The sequence below is a fragment of the Pleurodeles waltl genome, chromosome 7 (genome assembly GCF_031143425.1).
Source record: "Pleurodeles waltl isolate 20211129_DDA chromosome 7, aPleWal1.hap1.20221129, whole genome shotgun sequence".
Classification (NCBI taxonomy): Eukaryota; Metazoa; Chordata; class Amphibia; order Caudata; family Salamandridae; genus Pleurodeles; species Pleurodeles waltl.
Genome location: NC_090446.1, coordinates 765,163,191 through 765,187,700, shown reverse-complemented (window position 1 = coordinate 765,187,700; position 24,510 = coordinate 765,163,191). Strand labels below are relative to the sequence as shown.

At 44.3% G+C, this 24,510-nt stretch overlaps 1 protein-coding gene across 1 annotated transcript in view; it reads left to right on the top strand.

The window, feature by feature from the left end:
- SEC24A (SEC24 homolog A, COPII coat complex component) overlaps positions 1 to 24,510 on the top strand; it is a 446,244-nt gene that overhangs the window by 214,655 nt on the left and 207,079 nt on the right. The window contains exons 10-11 of the mRNA XM_069199250.1: positions 7,066 to 7,178; positions 11,666 to 11,784. Coding sequence (XP_069055351.1) covers positions 7,066 to 7,178; positions 11,666 to 11,784 — 232 coding nt within the window. The remainder of the gene's footprint in view (positions 1 to 7,065; positions 7,179 to 11,665; positions 11,785 to 24,510) is intronic.

Below are 24,510 nucleotides of genomic sequence, written 5' to 3'. Positions count from 1 at the left end.
CAATCAAAATGGAACATTCTAAGGCTGTGCTCCAAGGTACCTACAAAAATGGTTTACGGGTATTTATTGTTCTTAAGTTTATATTTGCATGAGCTTTGCAATCAATGAGACTGATTCCTTCAGGAAGATGTGAAAGTCATTCATGTCAGTGATTTTGACAGCACTCTCGCGGTGTGGCATAAGTGAATTTCACAACTGATGGAAATGCCAGTTTACCTTTACTAGAAACTGTACTTTCTTCAACAGTTAGCTTAAAAACAAAGACTTGGAAAACTCATACTTGTTATCCACATGTTAACGTTGTTATTTTGTATTGAGTTAGGCTTGATAATTAATTACAGTTGTGTTGGTGCCTTGCCTTGAAATTCTTTGTTAAACAACTATCAATACATTGTCACAGTATTTCAAGTTCAGAACATTTTATCGTGTTTTACACACCACAAACATCAGTTTATATGCACATGAATAAGAGTGCTTCTTGCAGCTCCTACCACATAAAAGTTGGAGCTCAGTGATTTAATAGAATAGTAGTGGTTATGGTATTTTTGAAGGCCTTAAAATAATTCTACACTTAGTAGACCACCAGTCCTTCCTGACATGGGATTTGATTAGTGATAATTATGCTTAGTAGTCCACCGTTTGAGTCTATGAATAAATGTTAAATGCCCAAATTGATGTTGGAAGTATATTTCCTAGAAACTAGTGCTTAAATCTGAGAAGTCATTGACCTACCTGTGTTAACGAAAGGAGCCTTTCATACAGTTTCACTGAAATAGGTTTTTCAAACACAGAAAATCTCTACATCTGAAAGAGACTTCTAGCTGCAGATTCCTTACCTTAGAATTTCCTGGCATCAGCTTGGATTCTGGATTTTTTTCTGAACAGTACTCTGCGCGCACCATCTGATGGTGTAGTTGGATCCGTGTGGTGTCATCCGTGTCTTTGAAGCCGTCTGTGACGTCGCGGTTGCCTATGAAGGTACCACCCTGGCACACGTACGTCAGTTCTTGTCCTTCCACGCTGGTTAAACAGGTCTGGATTCGAGCTACCCTCTGCCTTTTTTGGCTGCCCTTTTTTCCGACCTTTTTTTATTTAAGTCTGTGCAAGGATGTCTTCGAGGAAGACTGGGTTCAAGCTATGTGCTGCATGACATTGCGCTACATCGGTAACAGACTCTCATCAGGTATTTCTCTGGTGCCTTGACAGAGACCATGACTTGAAGTCGTGTTCCGACTGCCAGGCCATGGCCCCGAAAGCTTTGAGAGACTGGTCTCAGAAGCTCATGGCCGCTCAGCAATTGACTTCGGTTGCTGTGACTCGTAGGAGGTCACGGTCCCGATCAAGAAGGAGGTCACGGACCGCTCCAGGATCCCTAAATACTCTTCTTCACACTTGTGGTCCCCCGGGAACTCAGGAAGAAGCACAAGTAGTAGTAGTCCAAGCGGACTTCTACTTCGCCACGCCGGTCTGCCGACTAGGCATCTCGGGCACGTTGACATTCCAAGTACGGATCTGCAGAACCAATCCAGGGCTGCCTTTCCGGTAGCTGCAGCGACCCCTGTTCAACTCGGGGAGTTTTACAAAGCCATGTTCCTCGTATTTGAGCGCGCCACACCCACTGGTGCTTATTCGGGCCCCACAGGACTGGCAGGGGCCCAATCGGATTCCACAATGGCAGCTTTGGCCTCGGCACCGTTGGGGATTCCTGGATGCGATACAGGATCCAGAACAACGGCGAGTGCACACAGTTGGCCTCCCCCAGAGTTGTTCCCAACATCGATGCTCTGCCGGCGCCAACCGGCAGTGCGAGCCCCATCCTTATCCCAGGTGATCTGGAGCCGGAACAACGTTGTACCAGATCAGTGCCTGAGGCTTATTTTGATCAGCCAGGTACAGGACAGGAATGGGAGGGCTCCCATAACCCTTTAGAGTATGAGTTGGAGCATAAGGACTGGTATGAGGAGCTAGGTGCCAGTCAGGACTAACCTCCTGACTGAGGTGCTTCAGCCGGGGGTTTCCACATGGGAAACAATGCCATCCTTTAATGAAGCCCTCACTGATGATCCAAACGCAGCACAGGGGCTCCTGTTAATAGGACAATCGGCTGCCGCCATAGACCAGCTCTTAATGATCCTAGTTTACTCACCCAACACCCCATCCCAGAGAGCTTGGTGGTCACAGGCCTTCACTTCCTATGGTGCCTTCCATTCCGCTCCCCTGGATAGGGAATCCAAGGGTCTGGACTAACTTGGGAAGATGTTTTCTTCCTCCAGCCCATAATTGAGGTCTGTAAACACCTCATGCCAATTGGGCCGTTTTTCCCATACCTTATGGGAGAAGGTGGCATAGATGCTGCCTTGAGTCCCAGAGGGCATACGCGAAACCCACAAGATGTTAAAGATGTGAGAGATACAGCCAAGTTTATGATTAACTTTTGGGTTTTGTGGTTTGGACACGACCGACTCACTGGGCAGAGCAATTTCATCGATGTTGACCCTTTGACGCCACGCCTGGCTTCATACTTCTGGCTTTTCGGGGAATGTCCAGGCAAAACATATGGACATGCCCTTTGATGGCTCACACCAATTTGGCGAAAAGGCAGACTCTCGTGCTACGGCCTGGTCCTTGGGCCTCTCAGCACCCGCCCGCCAGCAGTCTGCCTTTTGAGGCTTCGGAAGGGGTGTGGTACCATGCCACCCACCAGTCAGTCACCGTCCTCTGTCAACTCAACATCCAGTACAAAGACAAAATCGTGGTACATTCAAACCCAGAGGGTCTAGCCAGAGGTTGACCACCACCCAGCCCCCCTCCTCCACAGCTCCCAAGTCCTTCTAGTGTGATTCTGCAAGACCACTTGCGACTAGTTGGAGGGAGGATTGTTTTTCATCTCCCTCACTGGTGATCCATAACATCAGACAAATGGGTCTTGCAGATCATACTGAAGGGCTATTCCCTACCCTTTCAGTCGTTCCCTCCCTCTGTCTCCATTAAAAGAACGGCTGATTGAGGATCATTTAATCTTAAAAGGAAGTTGCGGCTCTCTTGGCCAAGTAAGCCATAGAAAAGGTCCCAGTCTCAGAAGCAGGAAGTGGTTGTTATTCCTGCTACTTTCTGATTCCCAAAAAGAACAAGGGTCTTCGCCCTATTCTGGATGTACTGGACATCAATCTCTTCCTAAAAAAGGAGAAATTCAAGATGCTCACTCTTGCTCAGCCTTAGACCAAGGAGACTGGATGGTAGTACTGGACTTGCAGGATGTGTATTTTCACATTCCCATCTTGCTGGCCCACCGGCATTACTTGTGGTTCAAGGTGGGACACAAGCACTTATAGTTTACCGTGCTCCCCATTGGTCTCAACAGTGCCCCTCGAGTGTTCACAAAAGTGATGGCGGTGGTAGCAGCTTATCTGCGCAGGTTAGGGATTTCAGTCTGCCCCTACCATGACAACTTGCTTTTGAAGGCTCCTATGCCCCAGGCTCGAGTCACCCACCTTCAGACTACGGCAAACCTCCTGCATTCGCTGGGATTCACTATAAACATGCAGAATTCGGGCCTGACACCCTCTCAGAAGCTCCCTTTCATCGGAGCTGTTCTGGACACAGTGGATTTCGGGCTTATACTCCCGAGCAGCGAGTCCAGGATATTCAGGTTATCATACCAATGTGTCGGCCTCTATCCTGGATTACTGTGAGACAGACTCTGAGGCTGTTGGGCCTCATGGCATCCTGCATCCTGTTAGTCAAACATGCCAGATGGCATATGAGGGCTCTGCAGTGGGACCTGAAGTTCCAGTGCGCACAGCATCAGGGAAATCTTACAGACACAGTTCAGATCTCAGAGGGAACTGCTAAAGGCCTGCAGTGGTGGTTGGTGAACTGTGATCGTGTCAGAGGCAGACTCCTCTCCCTTCCCTAACCAGATCTCACAGTAGTGACAGATGTGTCACTTCTGGAATGGGGCGGCCATCTGGGAGAGGTGGAGATCAGAGGCCTCTGGTCTCCGGCGGAATCTGGACTCCATAACAACTTACTGGAGCCCCGGGCAATCCCACTGGCATTGAAAGCATTTCTTCTGGTTGTAAAGGGAAAGATGGTGCGGGTGTTCACGGACAACACTACCGCAAGGTGGTACTGCAACAAGCAGTTTTGGGTCGTGGACCCTTTGTCAAGAGGCCCTGCATTTCTGGACATGGCTGAGACTGCAGGGCATACCCATGGTGGTTCAACACCTGGCAGGTTCTCTGAATGTCAGGGCGGGCAAACTCAGCCATTGATGCCTAGCGCACCATGAATGGTGTCTCTACCCGGAGGTGGCGCAAGGATTCTTTTAGCAGTGGGGACTGCCTTGGTTAGATCTGTTTGCCTCTGAAGAGAACAAGTGGAGTTTCCAAGGTAGGAAATCGCTCAGTGGTGCTTTTCGTCACAAGTGGAATTCGGGCGTCCTGTATGCTTTTCCACCCATACCACTTCTTCCCAGAGTTCTCAAGAAGATGAAGAACGACCGGGCCCAAGTAATCCTGGTGGCTCGGAAATGGGCAAAGAGAGTCTGGTATCCTGAGCTTCTGAAAATGAGCATTGATTCTCCGCTCAGGGTGCCCCTTCGGGAGGATCTTCTGTTGCATCAACAGGGGAAAGTTCTTCACTCAAACCTGTCAACTCTACGCCTTTATGCGTGAAGATTGAGAGGCGGGAGTCAACGCCTTTTAACCTTCCTCCCGAAGTTTGTAAGCTTCTTCTGGCAGCCAGGCATCCATCCACTAAAACGGTATACACCTGCCGTTGGAAAGGTTATGTGCATTATTGTGCAGAAAGAGCTATTAATCCTCTTTCTGATATCCTTCTCTTTATACTATTTCTTGCCCAGCAGGGTTCTGCCTTGGGTACTTTCAAGGGTTATCTTTCTGTATTATCGGCATTCCTTCGGCTGCCTGATCAGCCTTCACTGTTCAAATTTCCCATTGTACATAGATTCCTCAAATGGCTTTTACATGTTTTACCCTGCGCCCTTTGTTATGCCTCAATGGGACTTAAATATTTTTTTGTGTGTGCTTCCTTTGAGCCCTTACACAACTGTTCCCTTTGGCTGGTCACCATCAAGACAGCCTTCTTATTGGCAATAACATCTGTCAGGAGGGTGAGAGAGATGCAAGCTCTGTCATCAAAGCCACCTTATCTCACCATCCAGACAAGGTGGTTCTCAGAATGCGTGCCTCTTTCCTCCCTAAGGTGGTGACCTCATTTCATCTGGGTCAGAATATCACTCTACCTACCTTCTTTGCTCCACCGCATCCCCCTAAGGAAGAGGAGCGACTCCACCTACTGGGCCCAAAAAGAGCGTTGTCGTTCTACCTTGACCGCACAAAATAGTTCCGGGTGGATGACCAATTCTTTGTGGGGTACGTGGGAGCAAAGAATGGTCGGTCAGTGCAGAAACTAACCATTTCACGCTGGGTTGGTCTCTGCATTAAAATTTGCTACACACTGGCCTAGAAACAGCCTCCTGAGGGCTTGAGGGGTCATTCCACCAGGGGTAAGGCAGCTACCACTGCGCTAGCACGAGGTGTTCCAGTCCTGGATATCTGTCAGGCACCAATGTGGGCATCCTTGCACATGTTTGCAAAACACTACTGCCTGGACAGTCGGGTCCAAAGAGACGGACACTTTGCCCGTTAGGACATACAGGACTTTTAAGTGTAAAGGAGATCTATCCGCAGCCCACCTCTTGGAGGTTATGGCTTGGGTATCTATTCTAGGGTAAGGAATCTGCAGCTAGAAGTCTTGATCCGATGAACAAGTTACTTATCTTCGGTAATGCATTATCTGGTAGAGCCTCTATCTAGCTGCAGATTCCTTACACCCACCCATGCCTCCCCACTCTTTGGATTTGTCTTAAGAGGGTTAGGGTTTATCCCTCTCAGGGCCCTAGTTTTGCACAGATGAACTGTTGGTTCTTTCCATGACTGCGCTTCTGGCGTGGAAGTTAGTGGGTAAAAGAATTGAGGTACGTGCGCCGGGGTGGTTCCTTTTTAGGCGACCGTGATGTCACAGATGGCTCCAACAATGCCGAAGACGGCACACAGATCCGAACGATGCTACCTGATGGGTGCGCGCTGGATACTGCTCAGCAGAAAATTCCGGAATCCAAGCTGATGCCAGGAAATTCTAAGGTCCTAGGAATCTGCAGCTAGATAGTCTCTACCAGATAATGCATTTCCGAAGATTAAGTAACTTGTTTGTTAGTTTCATAATAATCAGATAATTGAATTTTCGGTCATCTTTGAACACGCTAATACTAATGCCAACTTATGCTCTCCAGTTTGTGCACAAATGGAAGTCTGTAATATATTCATGGTGCAAAATAAATTGATTTCTTGGCTTCAGCGACACTTCTGCAGTGTGACTAATTAGATTTACTTGTAACCAACCCAGACAACCAGTGAGGCTGTAAAGGCCTACGATATTTAACCAGGTACAAAAATGACAGCCCAAAGATGATGTTAATTCAGACGGAATCATGGAGCACCAGTTTATGGATTAGGAGTGCCTCATTACTGACATGTCCTGGTAGACATCAACATGTGAAATAAACCAGGCAACATTTCTGAACAGATTCTTACATGGAAAGAGTAAGCAGCATACTAATATCTAGCTAGTCAAGTGTCCAAACTATTTTACATTGGATGGTGTATTTTTGGTTTACAGAATTGTTTTACAACCTAGATGGGTTTTGTTTAATGTTTATGGTTTATTAAGTTTTCCTTAAAGTGCAGACTGTGTGCCTGCAAAGTACATTCAAGACTGCTGTGTTTCCTTTGGACTAACTTCCAACACACCCATTCTGAGCACCTCATACTGTATCAAAACTTGCAGAGTGCAAACACATCGTGATACAACTAACTGGGTGGATGGCAAATACTGCTTGCTATCCAGACCACACTCATGAATTCATACCTTAAAAAAAAAAAAAAAACGATATAGTGCTGTCTTTAGGATGCTGGTCTTTGCTTTAATCAACTACTATCTAACTTTGACAGCTCTGAAGTTATTTTCTTTTCATTCTTTCAGTTGCGTCCTCCCCAGCCTCCAGTGTACCTCTTTATATTTGATGTTTCTCACAATGCAGTGGAAACCGGATACTTGACTACAGTTTGCATGACTTTGTTAGAAAATCTAGATTTGTAAGTATGGATTCGATTTGTCAATGCTCACATCTTTCTCCTTGACATTCTACTTCTGCACGTTTGTTTGTGGTAATTGTGTTATTCTGCTTTGCTATTATGCTATACCCTGCTATGTTTCTAAATGGGCCAGTCACAAATGTGAGAAAGCAGGATTGCCTTTCATGCATGGCATAATGTGCATGCAAATGGAGTATACTTTTGAAATCACATGGGGCAAAAATGAAAAACACAACTTTTTTTTTTTACTCTCTTCTGAATGTTTGTAGACTCCGAGGAGTCCAGCTTTATATCAGCCTCACACTTTGGCTTAAAGCACATTTTCTCCACATTTCTGTGGTGGAAAGTTCTGGAATCTATGGGGAACCACATACTTTCATCCATCCAATATACCCCCAAGTCTTCTGATAAAAATGGTACCTCACACAGGTGTGGGTAGGCCTAGTGCCCGCGTCAGAAAAAGCGTGAAATGCAACATGGACAAGTTACATTGTCCTACCAAAAAATTATGTGGTTTTTGCAATGTGAGTAGCTGTGGATTTTGGGCCCCAGCTCAGCTGGCAGCTAGGGAAACCTTCCAAACCAGCACATTTTTTTTTAAACTAGACACCCAGAGTTGTCCATAGTGGGGTGAGTTACGTTGCTCACACTGGGTTGTTTTATCCAGAATCCCCTGCAGAGCTCAAAAGTTGCTAAGACAACACATTTTCCCTGCATTTCTGCCAGGAAAAGCCCTGGAATATGCAGTCAGCTACAAATGTCATACCACCCAGTGTACCCCTAGGTCTCCTGATAAAAATGCAACCTCGCTTCTGTGGGTGGGCCGAGTGCGTGCGACAGGAAAGGGCTAAAAACGTATTGTGGAGACATCAAAATGATCTATCACAAAACAACCTGTTTTTGCAAGGGGGACAACTGCATTTTTGGTCACAGGCTCAGCAGCCATCTAGTGAAACCTACCAAACCCAGACATTTCTGAAAACTATTCACTCGGTGGGACCAGGGAGGTGTGGCTTGCATGGATTCCCCCAACATTTTCTTACCCAGGTGCCCCCCTTGCAAAACCAGGTTGTTTAGTTATAGATAATTTTGATGTCTCCATAACATGTTGTGGGCCCTTCCCAGTCATGGGCACTTGGCTCACCCACAAAAGTGAAACATTTTTATTGGAACACCGAGGGAAACGCTGTGTGGTAGGAACTTTGTGGTTTTATTCTGGTTCTTGAAGAATATGCACAGAAATGCAAGAAAAATCTATGATTTTAGTCACATTGTGAAGTTCTCTCCTGTCTGAAAAAATTCATAGCTAAATATTCATCACTACAAAAGGCACAGCACTGTAAAAACTAAAGGTAACAAAAAGTAAAACTACTGGCATATGGCAATTGCACGATAGTCAATCGATACAAACGACACAAAGACCTATATACTGTAAAATTATACCACTCTTTTGTCAGAGACAGCTAGGCTCACCAGCCACCGAGTCTGCACAGGCACAACATACTCCAACATTTTCCCACTAGAAAGGAAAAACAAAAGAAAAAAAACACACAAGACAACACAATACACATTGTGCAATTATCCAAGGAAAATTTCACACACAATCAGACAGAAGCAAATAATGCTGCTACTATTACAGCATTTACAAAAACGCTTTCATGCAGGGCAATGATACTCATTTGGAGTAAACATTACAAAAAACTTTTCTTACCAAACACATGCAACTACACAAACTGCAGATCTATCAGTGTTGTGAAACTACAAGCAGGAGTCCCAGCACAGGAAAACAAAAGCTTTGCACTAAAATAAAAAGGATAAATACAACATGTTAATCACAAATGATGACAAGAAATAAAAGTTAATGTTATAAAGCGCTATGAAGTCTGTCCATCGCCATTCAAATGCTAGCCACAGACATCGTCAGCCAGGCGCCAGTCCACGCTCCCCTCCAGCCAGGCGCCAGTCCACGCTCCCCTCCAGCCAGGCGCCAGTCCACGCTCCCCTCCAGCCAGGCGCCAGTCCACGCTCCCCTCCAGCCAGGCGCCAGTCCACGCTCCCCTCCAGCCAGGCGCCAGTCCACGCTCCCCGCCAGCCAGGCGCCAGTCCACGCTCCCCGCCAGCCAGGCGCCTGTCCACGCTCCCCGCCAGCCGAGCTCCACCGCACGCACACCGCCAGCCGAGCGCCAGTCCACGCACACACCACCTGCCAAGTGCCAGTCCACGCACACTGCCAGCCAAGTGCGACTCTACACAAACCTCCATTCTACGCATACCGCCAGCTGATCACTACCCAGCACACATCAAGTACACGCCAGCCGAACTCAATTTCACACACAAACAAACTTTCCCTGGTGTCTAGTGGTCTTCTGTGCCCCCTTGGGGGCAGATGGGCCTAGAAATATGGCTGACCTGCCCTCGGGGGGGGGGCGAAATGGTGGAGATACATGCCCCAAAAAGGGCAGCCACCTGTGCCAAAGGGGCCACTCCCCGACATAAATAAAATCCCTGGTGGTTATCTGCCCTGTGGGACAGATGGGCCAAAAACTGTGACCGATTTGCCTCCAGGGGGAGCAGAGAGCGGCTAAGACATTGCCACAACAAAGGGAATCAGCCCTTGCTCACGGGGCCACTCCCCAACATATAAGTGTAAAAATCCCCAGTGACTAGTGGCTTGCTTACCCCCGTGGGGACAGATGGGCCTAAAAATATGGCCGGTCAAGAATCCATTCTAATCAGGTGAGTCTGTATACATGAGTACTATCCCACCGCCCTCCCACCCACCACAAACGCATCGCCGACAGAGGGCTTGGGGGTGGCTGCAGAAGCGCTTCTGCTGCCATCCTTGGTGGGGTGGGGGCGGTGAAAACTAGCTGTCCGTGGGGGGTGGGGGAAGACCGCCAGTACCATGTCTGGGGACAGAAGGGGTTAAAATAAATCTGGCTTATGGTACTCTGGACCTTCAGACTTCACTGTTCAAGTGAACAGATGCCACAACTGAATAAACATGAGTGACCATTGACTCTGTCTACTGTGCAGAAATAAACAGAAGGAATAAAGGGGAAATGTATTAAGAAAAGACTAAGCACAACTTAACAACATTCTAGCTAGAACCAGAGATATATAAAGAAAACATGTTCTTTAGGGAACCATGTGGACACAGATTCTTTAAAAGTCACTAAAAGTGCAGTGACACGTGCTGCCATGCAGTGAAAGGCCCTTTGCAAAGCTGGACTGGTCACCTTTTTGTTGCTTATTGTTACGTTTAAGTACTAAAATGGTACTAACGAGGTTCAACCAATGCCCAGACAGTGTTATGAAGTTTAAAAATGTTGAACTACTGAAGTAATAATATTACAAAATGTGCAGCATTATGCCGCATATATTGTCTTTTACTGTCGCATAATTTACGGAACCCTGCTGCATAATTTGGCCCCCTCATGCTGCATAATCCCAGTGGCTCTGCTCATAACTGCCTGCTTCGATGTGTCAGCCCTGCTCTTGTAGTTTTATATGGTTGTCCACAGGACAAGTAAACTCTGGAAAGTAGATGCCACCATTCAAGATGAGATACAATGGGCAACAAACCAAAGGAAGCAGGGGTGGAAGACTACACAACAGAAAATGAAGAATTCACTTGCCATGCAGATGTTGAATAACTCATTACAGATAAAAAAAGAACTGGTCATTCATAGATTAAAATATCTGACAGCTATCATTTTAATTTGCATTCAAGTGACTTTTTTCGATGGTGGCATTATGGTGTATGTTCCTCATTAAAGACCAAATGAAGGTGGAGAACAACATGTTCTAGTACTACATATTATTGTAGTCATTGTGATTTGGGCAACAACAGTAATGACAATGGAGTGTAATACCTTAGCAAATGGATGAAAATGCCTTTTATTGTAGGGAGTCCAGGGTCGTCCACACCATTCCTTCCCAGGTCCCAGATCCTCCCAGTGATGCAGGCATTCATATTGTAATTTTGTGGGTGGTCTCTTGTGTATATTCACTTGGTACTCTCATGTGATTGTGGCTTATTGGGCACAAAAACGATTGAAAGGAAAATGTGTAGCATGTTGACAACCACTGTACCTTTATGAAGGCTTAAACCACAAAACAATGGCTGGTGGTTGTTTAGAATATACCCACAGGCTAGCTCAGCATAATTCTGGGTTCCTGTAAGCTGAAACTATACCAAATACAGTGCCCACAATTGAGAACTTGTATTTTTTGTGTCATTTTCTGTGTCTCAAAGTTGGCTGCACATAAATAAAGCCGTCTGTCATCTTACATAGTCACCTAAAAGAGACATTTGTAGATTTCCTAAAACAAAAGTCCATCCTTAAAAGTTAGTTCTGTCAAGAATGTGCTCATTGTTCACTTCGCCCTCTTTTTTTATAATTTGGAGAACATGATATTTTTCATAGGCTAATGGTTATTGCTTTTTAGGTACTGATTGCTTTCAATATTATGTTTCATTTTAGACTTCCTGGCAACAGTAGAACAAAAATTGGCTTCATAACATTTGACAGCACAATCCATTTCTACAGTTTACAAGAAGGTCTTTCCCAACCTCAGATGCTGATAGTTTCAGATATTGAAGGTATGTACAGCACCTTTTCTTTATAATCTCTAGATCAATTTATAGGAGTGCTGTTGTAGGAAGGTTAGCTGTGTTGAACGTGATATAAAATGATAAATGTATTACATCCTCACCACTTCATGCTCTGTAGTTTATAAATATACAACAGGGGTGTGGAATTTTATAGCGCATGTCCTTGCCGAAAGAATGCAATAGTTTAGAAATCTACTCGTCCTGTACAAAAATCCACTTGTCTCTTTTGATGCTATACACAGAGTTGGCAAATTTTGGCAGCCTCGCTGATCATGTTCGTATTGTATCACGATCTGGATTGTAGCAAGCGCCTGAATTACCCATATTTCCACAAATCTACACATGGGGCGGGAAGTCGTAGTTCCAGCGTTGAAAAACAAACTTGCATGTTTAACGGAATTTACCAAGTCGATTCCATCTCTTCCCTCAGTAAAGCAATGTTGGCAGTATACTTATCGCAAGGCCATGAGTAGAACTCTTTAAAAGTTGGGCAATAGGGAGTGTAGAAAGCGTTCATTTGCAGTCACTCAGCAAACTGTCTCACAAACAAATATACTATAATAGGTATTTAAGTGAAGGTATACTCTAAGGTTTCTTGGTGCTAAAATAACAGATGTTTTAGTTACCACCTCAGTGGTACTCATTTTATCAACCTCGGAAGGATGACAGATTGAGTGGACCTACTAGGATTCTAACCTGTGACCATATATATTTGCTCATGCAAAAACAAGGTTCACAAACGTTTGATAGAAATAACATTTCCAGGTGTACTTTTGCAAGTTCTTGAAAATCTGAAATCTTCACCAATGCACCAACATATCTGAGGATGCACGTTTGTGTCTTTATTTAAGAATTGGAGCCCTAAATTATTTGTATGATTTTCCCTCAATTTATTTTACTATTGGCATATTTCACACACGTTCTACTATAAGATTCCCCAGAAAAATTCTATCTAAATTTGTGCAAGAGTTTATCAAAACAATTTTTTCAAGTTGAATTGCTTTTTATGTATATTTTATTTAGAAAACAAAAAATCACTGCTCTTTCTTTTAGGCTTCCACATATTTTCATGGAGCACTAGGTAGTCTCAAATAAAAAAAATTCTAGCTATCGTGTCAAGAATTTTAAATTCTATTAAGGACATGGAGGCGAGGATTATGCTTTCTCTTTCTTTACTGAAAGAATATAGCAGCCAATCAACATTCAGATAACTAAAAAACAACATAACCCAACATTCCCAGTAGTCCACTCTGACCAATCCCTGGGCTACAGTCCATATAAATGTCCTTGAAGCCTTAGTCCTTCCTCTTTCCTTGCCATAACAAAACAAGACAACCTGATGAAAAAAACAAAGCTTCAATCCAGTCCATATCTTCAGCTTGGATCCAACTGGTAACTATCCGTGCTCTGGTTACTGACACCTGAAATCCTTATGCACCTTTGTTATCAGAACCTAATAGAGAAAAAAAAAAGACCGCTAATAGGTCATATAGAATGCGTAGAAAGGGTAGGGAAATCAGATTATACAGATATCAAATATGCAATACAAATGTTGATAACTTCACATATGGAATCAATCTCAAACATTCCTTAGATACATACAGAAATAAGGGTGGGATAATCCTTGCCTCCGTGTCCTTAATAGAATTGAAAATTCTTGACGTGATAGCTAGAATTTCTTTTAATCCGTGTCAGGACCAGGGGTTTCAGATTATGCTAGTTCAAAGCTGACAAACCACCACTGAAGCTACATCCACAATAGGTTTATGATAAAACACCTCAAATGTACTATCAGAAGACCAATCTGCAGCATTCATAATGTCCTCTAAACGAGAACCAACCCCAAGTATTTAGAAGCCATAGCCCCACTTACCGAGTGAGCCCCAAAAGAAGAAACATCAATACCTGCTTCAGCTAACAACCATTAAACCAATGTGGCAAAGGAAACTGGAGAAAATGTTTTTTGCAAGGAGAGGAGTAACTGTCCTCGAGCATCTTTACGAAATTCCCGAGTACAATCCTCGTATGACCTAATGCCTTTTACAACACACAAATTAGGATGGTGTGGAAAAGATGGATAAGGTGCACATCTGGAAGCAGTCATAGTATGCCTTAAAATGGAAAAGGCGACTCCCAAAAGAGTAAATACTCTACCTGCTAAATCAAGGGCTCTCACATCAGATACTCTTCTGCATGAAATAAAGACACAACAATACAGTAAGTTTGGCTGATAATTGTTTACGAGATAAATCTTTATTACAAGGCCAATTTCGAAGAAAATGAAGCACAATATCCGCATACCATAAAATTGAATATTTTGGCTGAGGGGGTTTGACCATCCTTATACACCTCAAAAGTTTGCAAACTAAATGGTACTCGCCTACCGGTTTGCCTTCAGTATGAGGATGTCCAGCAGAAAGTGCAGATCTAAAATCATTGATAGTCCTATAAGCTAAGCCTTGAGTACCCAAGTCCGACAAAAAATTGATAATCATGCTAATGTGGGCCCCCTTGGGATCAATACTCCATTCACCACACCAATCCATCCATCGGTTCAAAGAAGCCTCATATCTTTTATGAGCGGATGGAGCCCACAATTGGGACAAGAATATAGCTTCTTGTGAAACATTAGGCATTTGCCAACGTCTCCTGAAAGTCTCCACCCCATGAGGGACAACAGCCCCCGTAATACTAGAGGATGTGAGAGAGAACCCCAGATCCAGAAGTAAAGAGGGGAACGATGTCAGAAGAACCGGAGGGGCACGAGATAGTTACATCACCACTGAAACCACAACTGAGCTCTCCATAGAAATGTTATTAGAATGAGCTCCACCCTCTGTCTCCGGACCTGAGAGTACCCTCTGAATCTTGGAGAGTGGGGGGAAAGGCATATAGGGAGGTCGTCCAGACCTGAAGAAAAGCGTCTGTCGCCAGAGCTGCCGGGTCTGTTTTCCCACTATAAAAGAGGTTTAGTCGAGAAAAGAGGCTAGACACAAAGATGTCAATTGCACACTTCCCCCAATGATTCGTAAGTGTCAAGAATACAGATTGGTGAAGTCTCCAATTGCTACCATCCCTCAAAAACCGAGAGTTTCAATCCGCTATAACATAGGAAACATCCCAGAATGTATTCTGCCATCACAGATGTCTGATGTTGAAGGCAAAAGTGCCAGAATTCCTTGGCAATCTCCGCAAGTACATAACAGTATGTAACAACTGGTTTTGTGGGGAGGAAGAGAGCGAATCGCAAAAGCTCCCGCCAGTAGCTCCATACAATTGATGTGAAGGGAGAATTCTGTTGGTGACCATCTGCCCCCTGTCTCCACTGTTCCACATCGTGCGCCCCACCCCCACTGACTGGCATCTGAATCGGACTATCTCTGGGACAGAAGCAAAGATGGCCTTGCCATTCCAAGTATCCATGTGCTCAAGCCACCAGAAATTCTCTGCTCGGGCTTCGCTCGTCAGAGGAATCTGTTCTGCATAGTTCAGTCCTCTGCGAAGATGTAGAATCTTTAATCGCTGAAGGGCCCAGTAATGTAGAGGACCCGGAGATATTGCCTGAATAGAAGAAGCTAGAAGCCCTACTAACCTCGCCAGAGTTCTCAATTATATTTATCAGAGAGGCAAGGGCTCTCTGTAACTCTTTCTTGATCATAGACCTTTTCAACAGAGGAAGTTTTAACTACGCTTTGACAGAACCAACTTGAAAGCCTAATAATTCTATGCATTGTGAGGGAATTATGATGGATTTGTCCAACTTTATCAGAAACCCTACATCTTGCAAGATTTGAAGGGCCCAGTTTAGATGAGCGAGAACTAAATCTTTGGTGTGTGCCATAATTAGAATGTCTGAATAAACTATTAGACATACGCCTCTCTCTCACAGAGATTGTACTACAGGATGCAACAATTTGGTGAAACACGATGAGAGGCCGAAGGGAAGAAATGCAAACTCGAACCATTGGTTCCGCCAACCAAACTGCAGGAATCTACAATGCTGTGTGAAGATTGGTACTGTGAAATAGGCATTGTTGAGGTCTAGAAGGACTAGCCAACCCCCTTCTTGTGACAGATCTCTCAAAAGATGGATGCCTTCCATCTTGAAATGGTGGTATACTGTGAAGGAATTGACCCCCCTGATATTGAGAACCAATCGATACCCTTCTTCTTTCTTTTGCACAAGAAAGCTAGTGCTGACAAACCCTGACGGGTGCAAATTTGTAGGGACTATTGCTTGCTTCTGTAGAAGAGAAGCAACCTCGACGTCTATGAAATTGCTCTCTGTTTGGGAAAAGGAGGGGGGAATGACTCTTTGCCTGGGAGGGGAATACAACTCTAATTGGTAACCTAGAACAGTTTGAAGAATCCAAGGATCCTGAGAACTTTTTCTCCAAGCCTGCAAGTGCTCTTTTAATCTGCCCCTCAAAAATACTTCAAAAAGGGAATGATCCTCACCTGCTGCTGCCAAGTCTGGGTTGCTGAAGTTGCCCCTATTTCCGCCTCAATTGGCACGACCTCTCTTGCGGGAGGGGTAGAATCCTAAAGAGGATTGGTAGGAGCCACGGCCTCTTTGTGAGTATATGGAGGAGGCCTGATTTAATCCACGGCCTGGCGCTCGGCCTCTATAGCATCGGGCCCTGAGAAAAATGCCGCTGCTGAACATCTTTTTCATGGAGGTTGGAGCCTTGTCCCGGATGAAAAATGTGGAGACATATTTACTTAGGGCCATATGTACCAACGAATTTTCCCATAGACACAGAATGGGTAAAACCCTTTGATACATCTGGCCCCAAGATCTTTAACAAATATGGATCCAAATTAAAGGCCATTAGCCATCGAAACTGGCTCCGAAGAGTCCAGTTCAACAAGCTTGGAGTCGATCATCATCAAAAATGACTTGCGCTGTTCGGTGGACATGGCGCAGTGGGCATTCCCGAGAAGACATATGGTTCTTTATGCCCACTCCAGAACTGCCTCCGGGTTGAGGAGCGTATTATCTTCCTTGGCTTGTACCGCAAGTTCAAAAATCTTTGTGTGAGGCCTAGAAAGGTCTAACAGCTTATCCTGACAGCCCCTCTAGGCTCAGTGCACTCCCTTTTTAGGATCCTTTGTGAGGTTCTTCAGAAAAGTGGCCATACTAGGGTCTAACTCTAGTGTCAGCCACTTTACCAGTCAGGGAAGGATGTGGACACTCCAAACGCATCTTTGTCAAAACTCTTGCGCAGCCTGTCTTCGACATAATGGGCAACCTCAACAGAGGGCCCCCATTTGGTGGATCGCGCATGAATAATGCTCTCTGGATCAAAAAATAGGTTCTTCTGAACCACTGTCTCCTCAGCTGAGTGATGTGATTTGCGTTTCCGCTTACCCGAAACCCTAGGCTCCTCGCTAGTTTTCTCAAAATCAGAGGAGAGGGAAGCGTAAGAATGAGATTCTTTACGACGAATCAGTCTCTGAGATGAAAATCCTCTTGGGGTCTCAGAGAGATCTTGGTCATATTCATGGTCCCTAAGGACTGAGGAAGCCATCTGAGAAAATCTCTGCTGAGAATCTAGGTCTGAAGAACCAGAACCTTATGGGCCTGGCGGCGCAGGGTACGCCTGAAATCTCCTTGGATTCACCTGCCTCAACTAACAGAGACACGGGACACTCTGTCAGGCGTAAAAGATCAGATTTTATTAGCTGCAGCTAGTACAGTTGTCCAAGAAGTACACAAGGTATGTTCTCAGGAGACTGCCACTTTACTTTGTGGCGCACAATCTTATATACCGTATAAAAACATTTATTAACTACATACACTCCCAGAACACATAGAAAGGAGCCAGTAAGAATAATGTAAAGATAGAACAGAGCCAATAGAAATGTCGGAAAACAAGACAGAACAAAGTATCAAGTGACTTAAGGTTGCCTCCCCTCCAGCTGTGTTTGTCACCCCTCCCTTGAACTAATTCATTAACCGATCCACAACGAAGTTGCATGTGGTGCGATAAGTTTGTGTGCGTTTGGAGGACAGTTGTGAAATGAGAGAATACTAGCAAAGGACAGCGAAGGCCAGACGATAAGATAAGATCGGCGGAGAATAGTGTGAGCCTACAGATAGTTGAAACAAGGATTAGAAAACCAGACAGGGATTAGTGTACTCGGTCAGACCTTAATACCAGCCTTGTAAAGATAGAGGCAGAAGACTGTTTTGAACACCATGTTGCAGAATAAGCAGAAAAGGCAGAATGGACTTCGTTCGCTGTGCTGCCTGAGTGAAGGCAACATAAAATGGCGGCGGGCCACAAAATGGCGGGTCGATACGATCGTATTAAAAATCGAATTTCCTCAGACCCTCCTTTTGCCAGAACTCAGGCAAGATACACAAACTCATGTTAATCTGAGTCGATGTCTATGGCCATGAGGTCATCAAGCTGTTGCTGTACCATCATTTTGATATTCTCTGTTCTTTGTGACTTGGGTTTGGGAATACATGCAGTAGCACATAGGTTGCAGACGGCAGGACCGCAGTGCATACAAAGACAACAAGAGAATATAAAAGCTAAAATTACTCCAAAGAATGTCAATACCTTCCAACCCCATTTGGACAGTAATCCCCAAAACCACTCTGAAAAGGACCAATCTCCTTCGTCCTGATGAATCGACTCGGAGATTATGTGTAACTTAGAGATAGCTTGGTATACTGTCGGAGCGTCATTAGGTATGAAAATACAGCAACTTGATCCGATCAATTTGCATACTCTACCACGATCCGCAAGAACAAAGTCTAAGGCAACACGGTTCTGCAAGGTCATAAGACGATCAGCCTGTAGTTCAGCTGTAATGTTACTTAAAGCTCCTACAGTGATGTCTATGGTGGTTTCTACGACACGAACCAATTGCCTTATATTTCTGCTGTTGGCCATTGGACCCCAGAAGGGAAGAAATCCTTTGAGGAAATCTCCTCCCTCTTGTCCTGCTGTGTCTTTCGAATCCACAATCCCTCTGCCATATCTATTTTTATGATGGTTCGCAGGAGCGGTGTATGTAGGGGGAAGAAGAAAGGCTATATAACAAGTACCAGAGAAATCAGCTGGCAACCATGTATAAGCCCTATCGTGGCAAACGAAGTATGTACCTTGAGATGGTACTAACGGCGGTGAATTCAGGGCTGAATAAACATATGTATGGGAACATAAACTTTCTCTTTGTCCGGTGTTTGGAGTTCTACCATTTACTTGCAGACAGAAATTTCCTTGTTGGGGTATGACCCGTATCGGAGGAGATTTTCCTTGCTCAATCTTATCATTGAGGCTGGAAATGTAATTAGTTATGTTCCAATTGGTATATGCTTTTCTTTCATCTATGGAAGCTTCACTTTTTTCCATGATTTTAGCCATAGCTACCATTCCCTTTATCAATAAACTATGACTGAAATCTGAACCAACACTATGTGAACTGACAGGTTGTTTAATTTTACTTTGATATGCATTATTGAAAATGACAAAATAAGCCCAAGCGGAACCTTCATAGGAGAATGGAAGAACTAAATATGGCATTCCTTTTTCTACCGTATGTGGTATGAGTCCACACACCCAACAGTCAGTTGTATTGATCACTAACTGATGTTGATGTAACAACTGGACGAAGGAATTGTTAAAGTATTCAGTTCTTCTGATGAGTTCATGCTGGGGAAGAGTGTGAAATAGGTGCGGAGAGATAGTAGAAGAAGATGTAGAGGTAGGAGAAGAGACAACTTTTTGCTGCAGAGTAATAATGATCCAGTTTACAGATGCCAAAAGAATACACGACAATATAATGACGCATAGAGCAATACTACAACGACTACATATTTCTTTACAATTATTCTTTACATTTTTACTTTCTCTTTTATCTAATGTAGCCTCCATCTTTCTAAGTGGATGCTCACGGCAATCTTCCTCAATCACTGTAGTCACGATTATCTACCGTCCTATGACACTGTGAGGTCCTGCAGGCCTATTGCCACTTACTCAGGTCGTAACTAAGACTCCTACCGTGACCCTGCAACCGGGATAGAGTACTACATAGGAGAGAAAGTTACAAGTTCTTTGGTCTTGGTCTCAAATTATAGCGTTCTTGTCCAGAGGCAGTCTGGTTTTGAAACAATGTTCCTGGATTTGTCGTGTTCAAGCGTCGATGCGATGGTATTGCTTCTTGAAGGATGTCGTCGTCCTCTTTCTCAGAAAGTGTTCCAATTAGACGCGCATCACTGAATGGTACAAATTGCGGAACTTTCTCACTTTCAGAGTCACTGATGCCTCTACGGACCCACTGATCGAAAGGCAAGGGCAAAGGCACTTTCTTGCAGTGCAAGGCATGCACCCAGTTTTTCTTTCCTTCGACTTTAACTGCTGTTCTTGTGGTCAAAAGAACCAGGCGTGGCTCTCTCCATCTGGGCTCCAAATTTCTCTGTCGCTGGAAATTTTTCGTGCAGACCCAGTCACCTGGTCGGATGGAATGACCTGGGTCTGTAGAAGCCTCTGGTAGAGCACTCTGAACCTGTTGATGAAGAACACGCAATTTAGTTGTAAGGTCATGCAAGTAGTCAATCAACATCGGGTATGGCAAGTCTGAGTATTTCTTAGGGCGAGGAACTCCCCATACATTAGCTGGGCGACCAAATATCACTTCGTAAGGGCTAAGCCCCAAACGAGAGTGTACTGCTGTTCTGGTGGACAGAAGAGCCAATGGTAAAGCATCAGGCCAATTAAGTCCTGTGCTAGCTTGCACCTTAGCAATTTTAAGCTTCAAGGTTCCATTGTAGCATTCTACTAAACCAGCCGACTGTGGGTGATTCGCCGCGTGGAACTTCTGTTTTATGCCAAGACCTGCACAAACTTTTTGCATGACTTGACCCACAAATTCGCTCCCATTGTCACTCCAGACAATGCGCGGCAAACCAAACCTAGGGAAGAATTCTTTCAAAAGTATTTTGGCAGTTGATAAAGCAGTATTGTCCTTCAGAGGGTAGGCTTCTACCCATCTAGAAAAAGCACATACTACCACCAGAACATATTTGAGATTGTTGCATCGTTCCATGTGAATATAATCGATCTGCAACACCTCAAATGGATATGTTGGAGGAGCAAAATGACCTGCTGGAGTTGGGGTTCCCTTTCCCGGATTGTACATCAAGCAAACAATACAATGTTTTACTACATTATTTGCACACTTTGGGATCCCCTCATTTTGCCACACTGGAGCCAGAAGTTTACATATTCCTTTTGCACTTAGGTGAGCTGGACCATGTGCCATAGTAACTACAGGTAGTACATAAGCATCTGGTAACAGCCAACGTTGATGTTCTGATAATTCAACCCAACATCCCATCTCATCTAACATTCCTGTACTTTCCTTCCACTTTCTCAACTCATTCTCCGTAGCCTCTCCTTGAATTGATTTCACACTCTCTACTGTATCTTCACACATTCCCTTTTCTCTTACGCAGTTTGCGGGACCTACAACATACATTCGACTTGTGTTGTCTCTGGCTGTCTTTTTCGCTACCTCATCTGCAAATGCATTTCCTCGACCAACATCGTCCACAATCTTTTTGTGTGCACTACACTTCACGATCGCTATCTGAGTAGGCATTGTAAGTGACTCAAGAAGTTCAGTCACTAATTGACCATGTTGTATCTTAGTACCATGGGAAGTAAAGAATCCTCTTTCCTTCCATAAACGCCCAAAGTTAAACGCTACACCAAAAGCGTATTGGCTATCAGTGTACACGTTTACTCTTTTTCCTTTGGATAACACACACGCTCTAGTTAAGGCTATCAATTCAGCTGCCTGAGCTGAATTATGTCTAATGCGTGCTGTCTCCACAATCGTATGCAAAGTGGTAATAGCGTAGGCTGAAACTGTATCTCCATTCGGGAGCTTGAAACAAGAACCATCTACCCATAGTGTTCCATCTGGATTCACTAATGGCGTGTCTTTTAGGTCAATTCTACCCTTAGTCTCTTCTTCAGTACGGAGAAAACAATCATGCTGTTCAGAGACATCTCTCTCTTCTGGAAGAGGCAATAAAGTAGCTGGATTCAGGGTATTACATCGTTTGATGTGTATGTGACTAGCCAAAAGCGTCAGCTCATATCCGGACAACCGAGCACTCGTAAGATGCTGCGTTTTTGTCCTATTTAGTAAAATATCCACTGCATGTGGCACCATAACAATGAGAGTATTATCTAGCACTACTCCAGCAGACTGTCGAATAGAAATTGCTGCTGCCGCTGTCGCCTTAAGACAACTAGGCAATGCTTTAGCTACTGGATCTAACGTAGCTGAGAAATATGCGCATGGTCGCTGTTGATCTCCAAAACGCTGCGTTAAGACTGACAATGCACAACCCTCTCTTTCGTGGACATAGAGCGTAAAGGGCTTACTGTAATCAGGAGTACCCAATACAGGAGCAGAACACAAAGCAATACGCAAATCAGTAAAACTCTTCTGACACTCGTCAGTCCACGGAAGAGGCTGAGGCGTATCTTTTAAAGTTAGCGCCAACAGCGGTTTAGCCAATAAAGAGAAACTCGGAATCCACTGTCTACAATAAGAAGTAATGCCCAAAAAGGCACGTACCTCTCTTTGTGTGGATGGGACTGACATTTGTGCAATTGCCTGAATTCGTTCGGGGGTCAATCGTCGTCCCTCCTTTGACAAGAGATGACCCAAATAAGTCACCTCGCGACAGACATATTGTAATTTAGAAGGGGAAACCTTGTGATTCAGATCAAACAAATGACGCAACAGTGCAACGGTCACGTTTTTGCAAATCTCCTCTGAATCAGCGGCAACTAATAAGTCATCCATGTACTGAATGAGAGCGGCACCGGACGGTAAGGAAAAAGCATCAAGATGACATTTTAGAGCTTGACTGTAAACAGAGGGACTTTCACAATAACCTTGAGGTGCGCGTTTAAACCGGAAGCTTCGGCCTCCGAGGGAAAAACCAAAAATATCTCTACTCTCTTCGGCGATGGGAATACTAAAGAAAGCATTCTTTAAATCGATAACTGAAAACCAAGTCGCTGTAGAAGGTATCATCGTCAACAGAGCAGTGATATCTGGGACTACAGGAAACTGCGGTACGACAATCTTGTTTACCTCCCGAAGATCAATTACAAAACGATAAACAGGAGGCTGAGAAGGATCAGTGCGTTTAAGAACCGGAAGAACAGGACTGTTACATGTATTTCCTCTCGTTTCCTCAACCACACCCTTCTGAATCAAATCATGGACAATTTCCAGAAGTGCTTTCTCACCTTCAGTAGAGATTCTGTATTGCGGAATACGTGGCATTTCAGCATTGGGCTTGAGAGTAACAACATAAGGTGGGATCTCAAGACAACCAACGTCATTCGGACCCGTAGCCCAAAGCGTTTCGGGAAGAGAAAGCAATTCAGGTGGGAATTGATCTTTTGATAAGTACATTGGACTAGTCATTTTCTGTCCTAGAGTGAGGTATACACCAGAAGGTGAACAATATATCGTAGCATGCATTCTTTTTAATAGATCTAAACCCAACAGATTTTCACCACAACCATTCGTCAGAAGAAGTGGAGCTTCTAAATCATAAGGGCCTATTGAAACAGGCAAAGGGCAAGAAACTGGATTGCGAACAGGGGCGCCAGAAAATCCTACAGATACATTCGTTAAGCCAGACAAAGGTGCGCCAGGGAGTTTAGAATGAATGATAGAGCTTCTCATGGCACCAGTATCTAAAAGAAATGGCTCTGAAACACCCATTGTAGTGACATTAACTTAAGGTCCATTCTGATCCACTGGAATTGACGTAACCCCCTTACTTTGTCCATGGCTGTCCTATTCAAAATGAAGACTTTCATTCCCTCCTTCAATATACTGATCCTCACTGTAATACTGTGTAGACCTAACATTTTGCTGGTCAAAGTAATTTCCGGAATTTGGAGGAACAAAAGAACGCTGCCCTTGGGTTAACACACCTCGACCTCTACCTCTATTTGCTGACTGAGAACCACCACGACCTCGTGAAGCAGATGTTGTTCCATTACGCTGCAACAATGCCGGACAACTGTTCTTAAAATGACCTTCCTCCCTACAATAAGCACATTGATTGGGACCTAGCAAAGGTCTTGGAATGAATGGTTCAGGCTTTTGATACAACCTCTGAAACTGCGGAGGCTGTTGAAACTGAGGCTGAACATAACGAGGAGGATAAGCCTGTTGCAAGAGAACTTTAGTTTTTAATTATTTCGTCTTTTTCTCTTGTTTTTCCCTTTCTTCTTTGTCTCTATTTTCATAATATTGTGCAGTAGCCAATATCTGGGCGGAAGAAGAAACTGCCCATGAACTCTCGGAGTCTTTTAGCTTGTGTGATAGTTCAGGAAGCAAGTTATATACAAACTTATCCACAAATAATCGCTGTCCCCCTTCTGTAGCCATATCTTGACCACTGTGATCAATGAATGTCTCCTCAAATCGGGTAAAGAAATCGGAAACACTTTCATCTTTCTTTTGTTTACATGCTGCTAGCTTATCCCAATTAACTCTCAAAGCAGGCATCATTGTTTTCATTAATGTAATAATCCTACCAGGGAGTTCTGAGATCAAAGCGTCGGGCTTTGCACCACCTACTTGACCTCTATCTGCGGCAATAATAGCGTTCCAATCGCCGCCTAATTCTTGAGCGTGATCCTCTCTACGAAT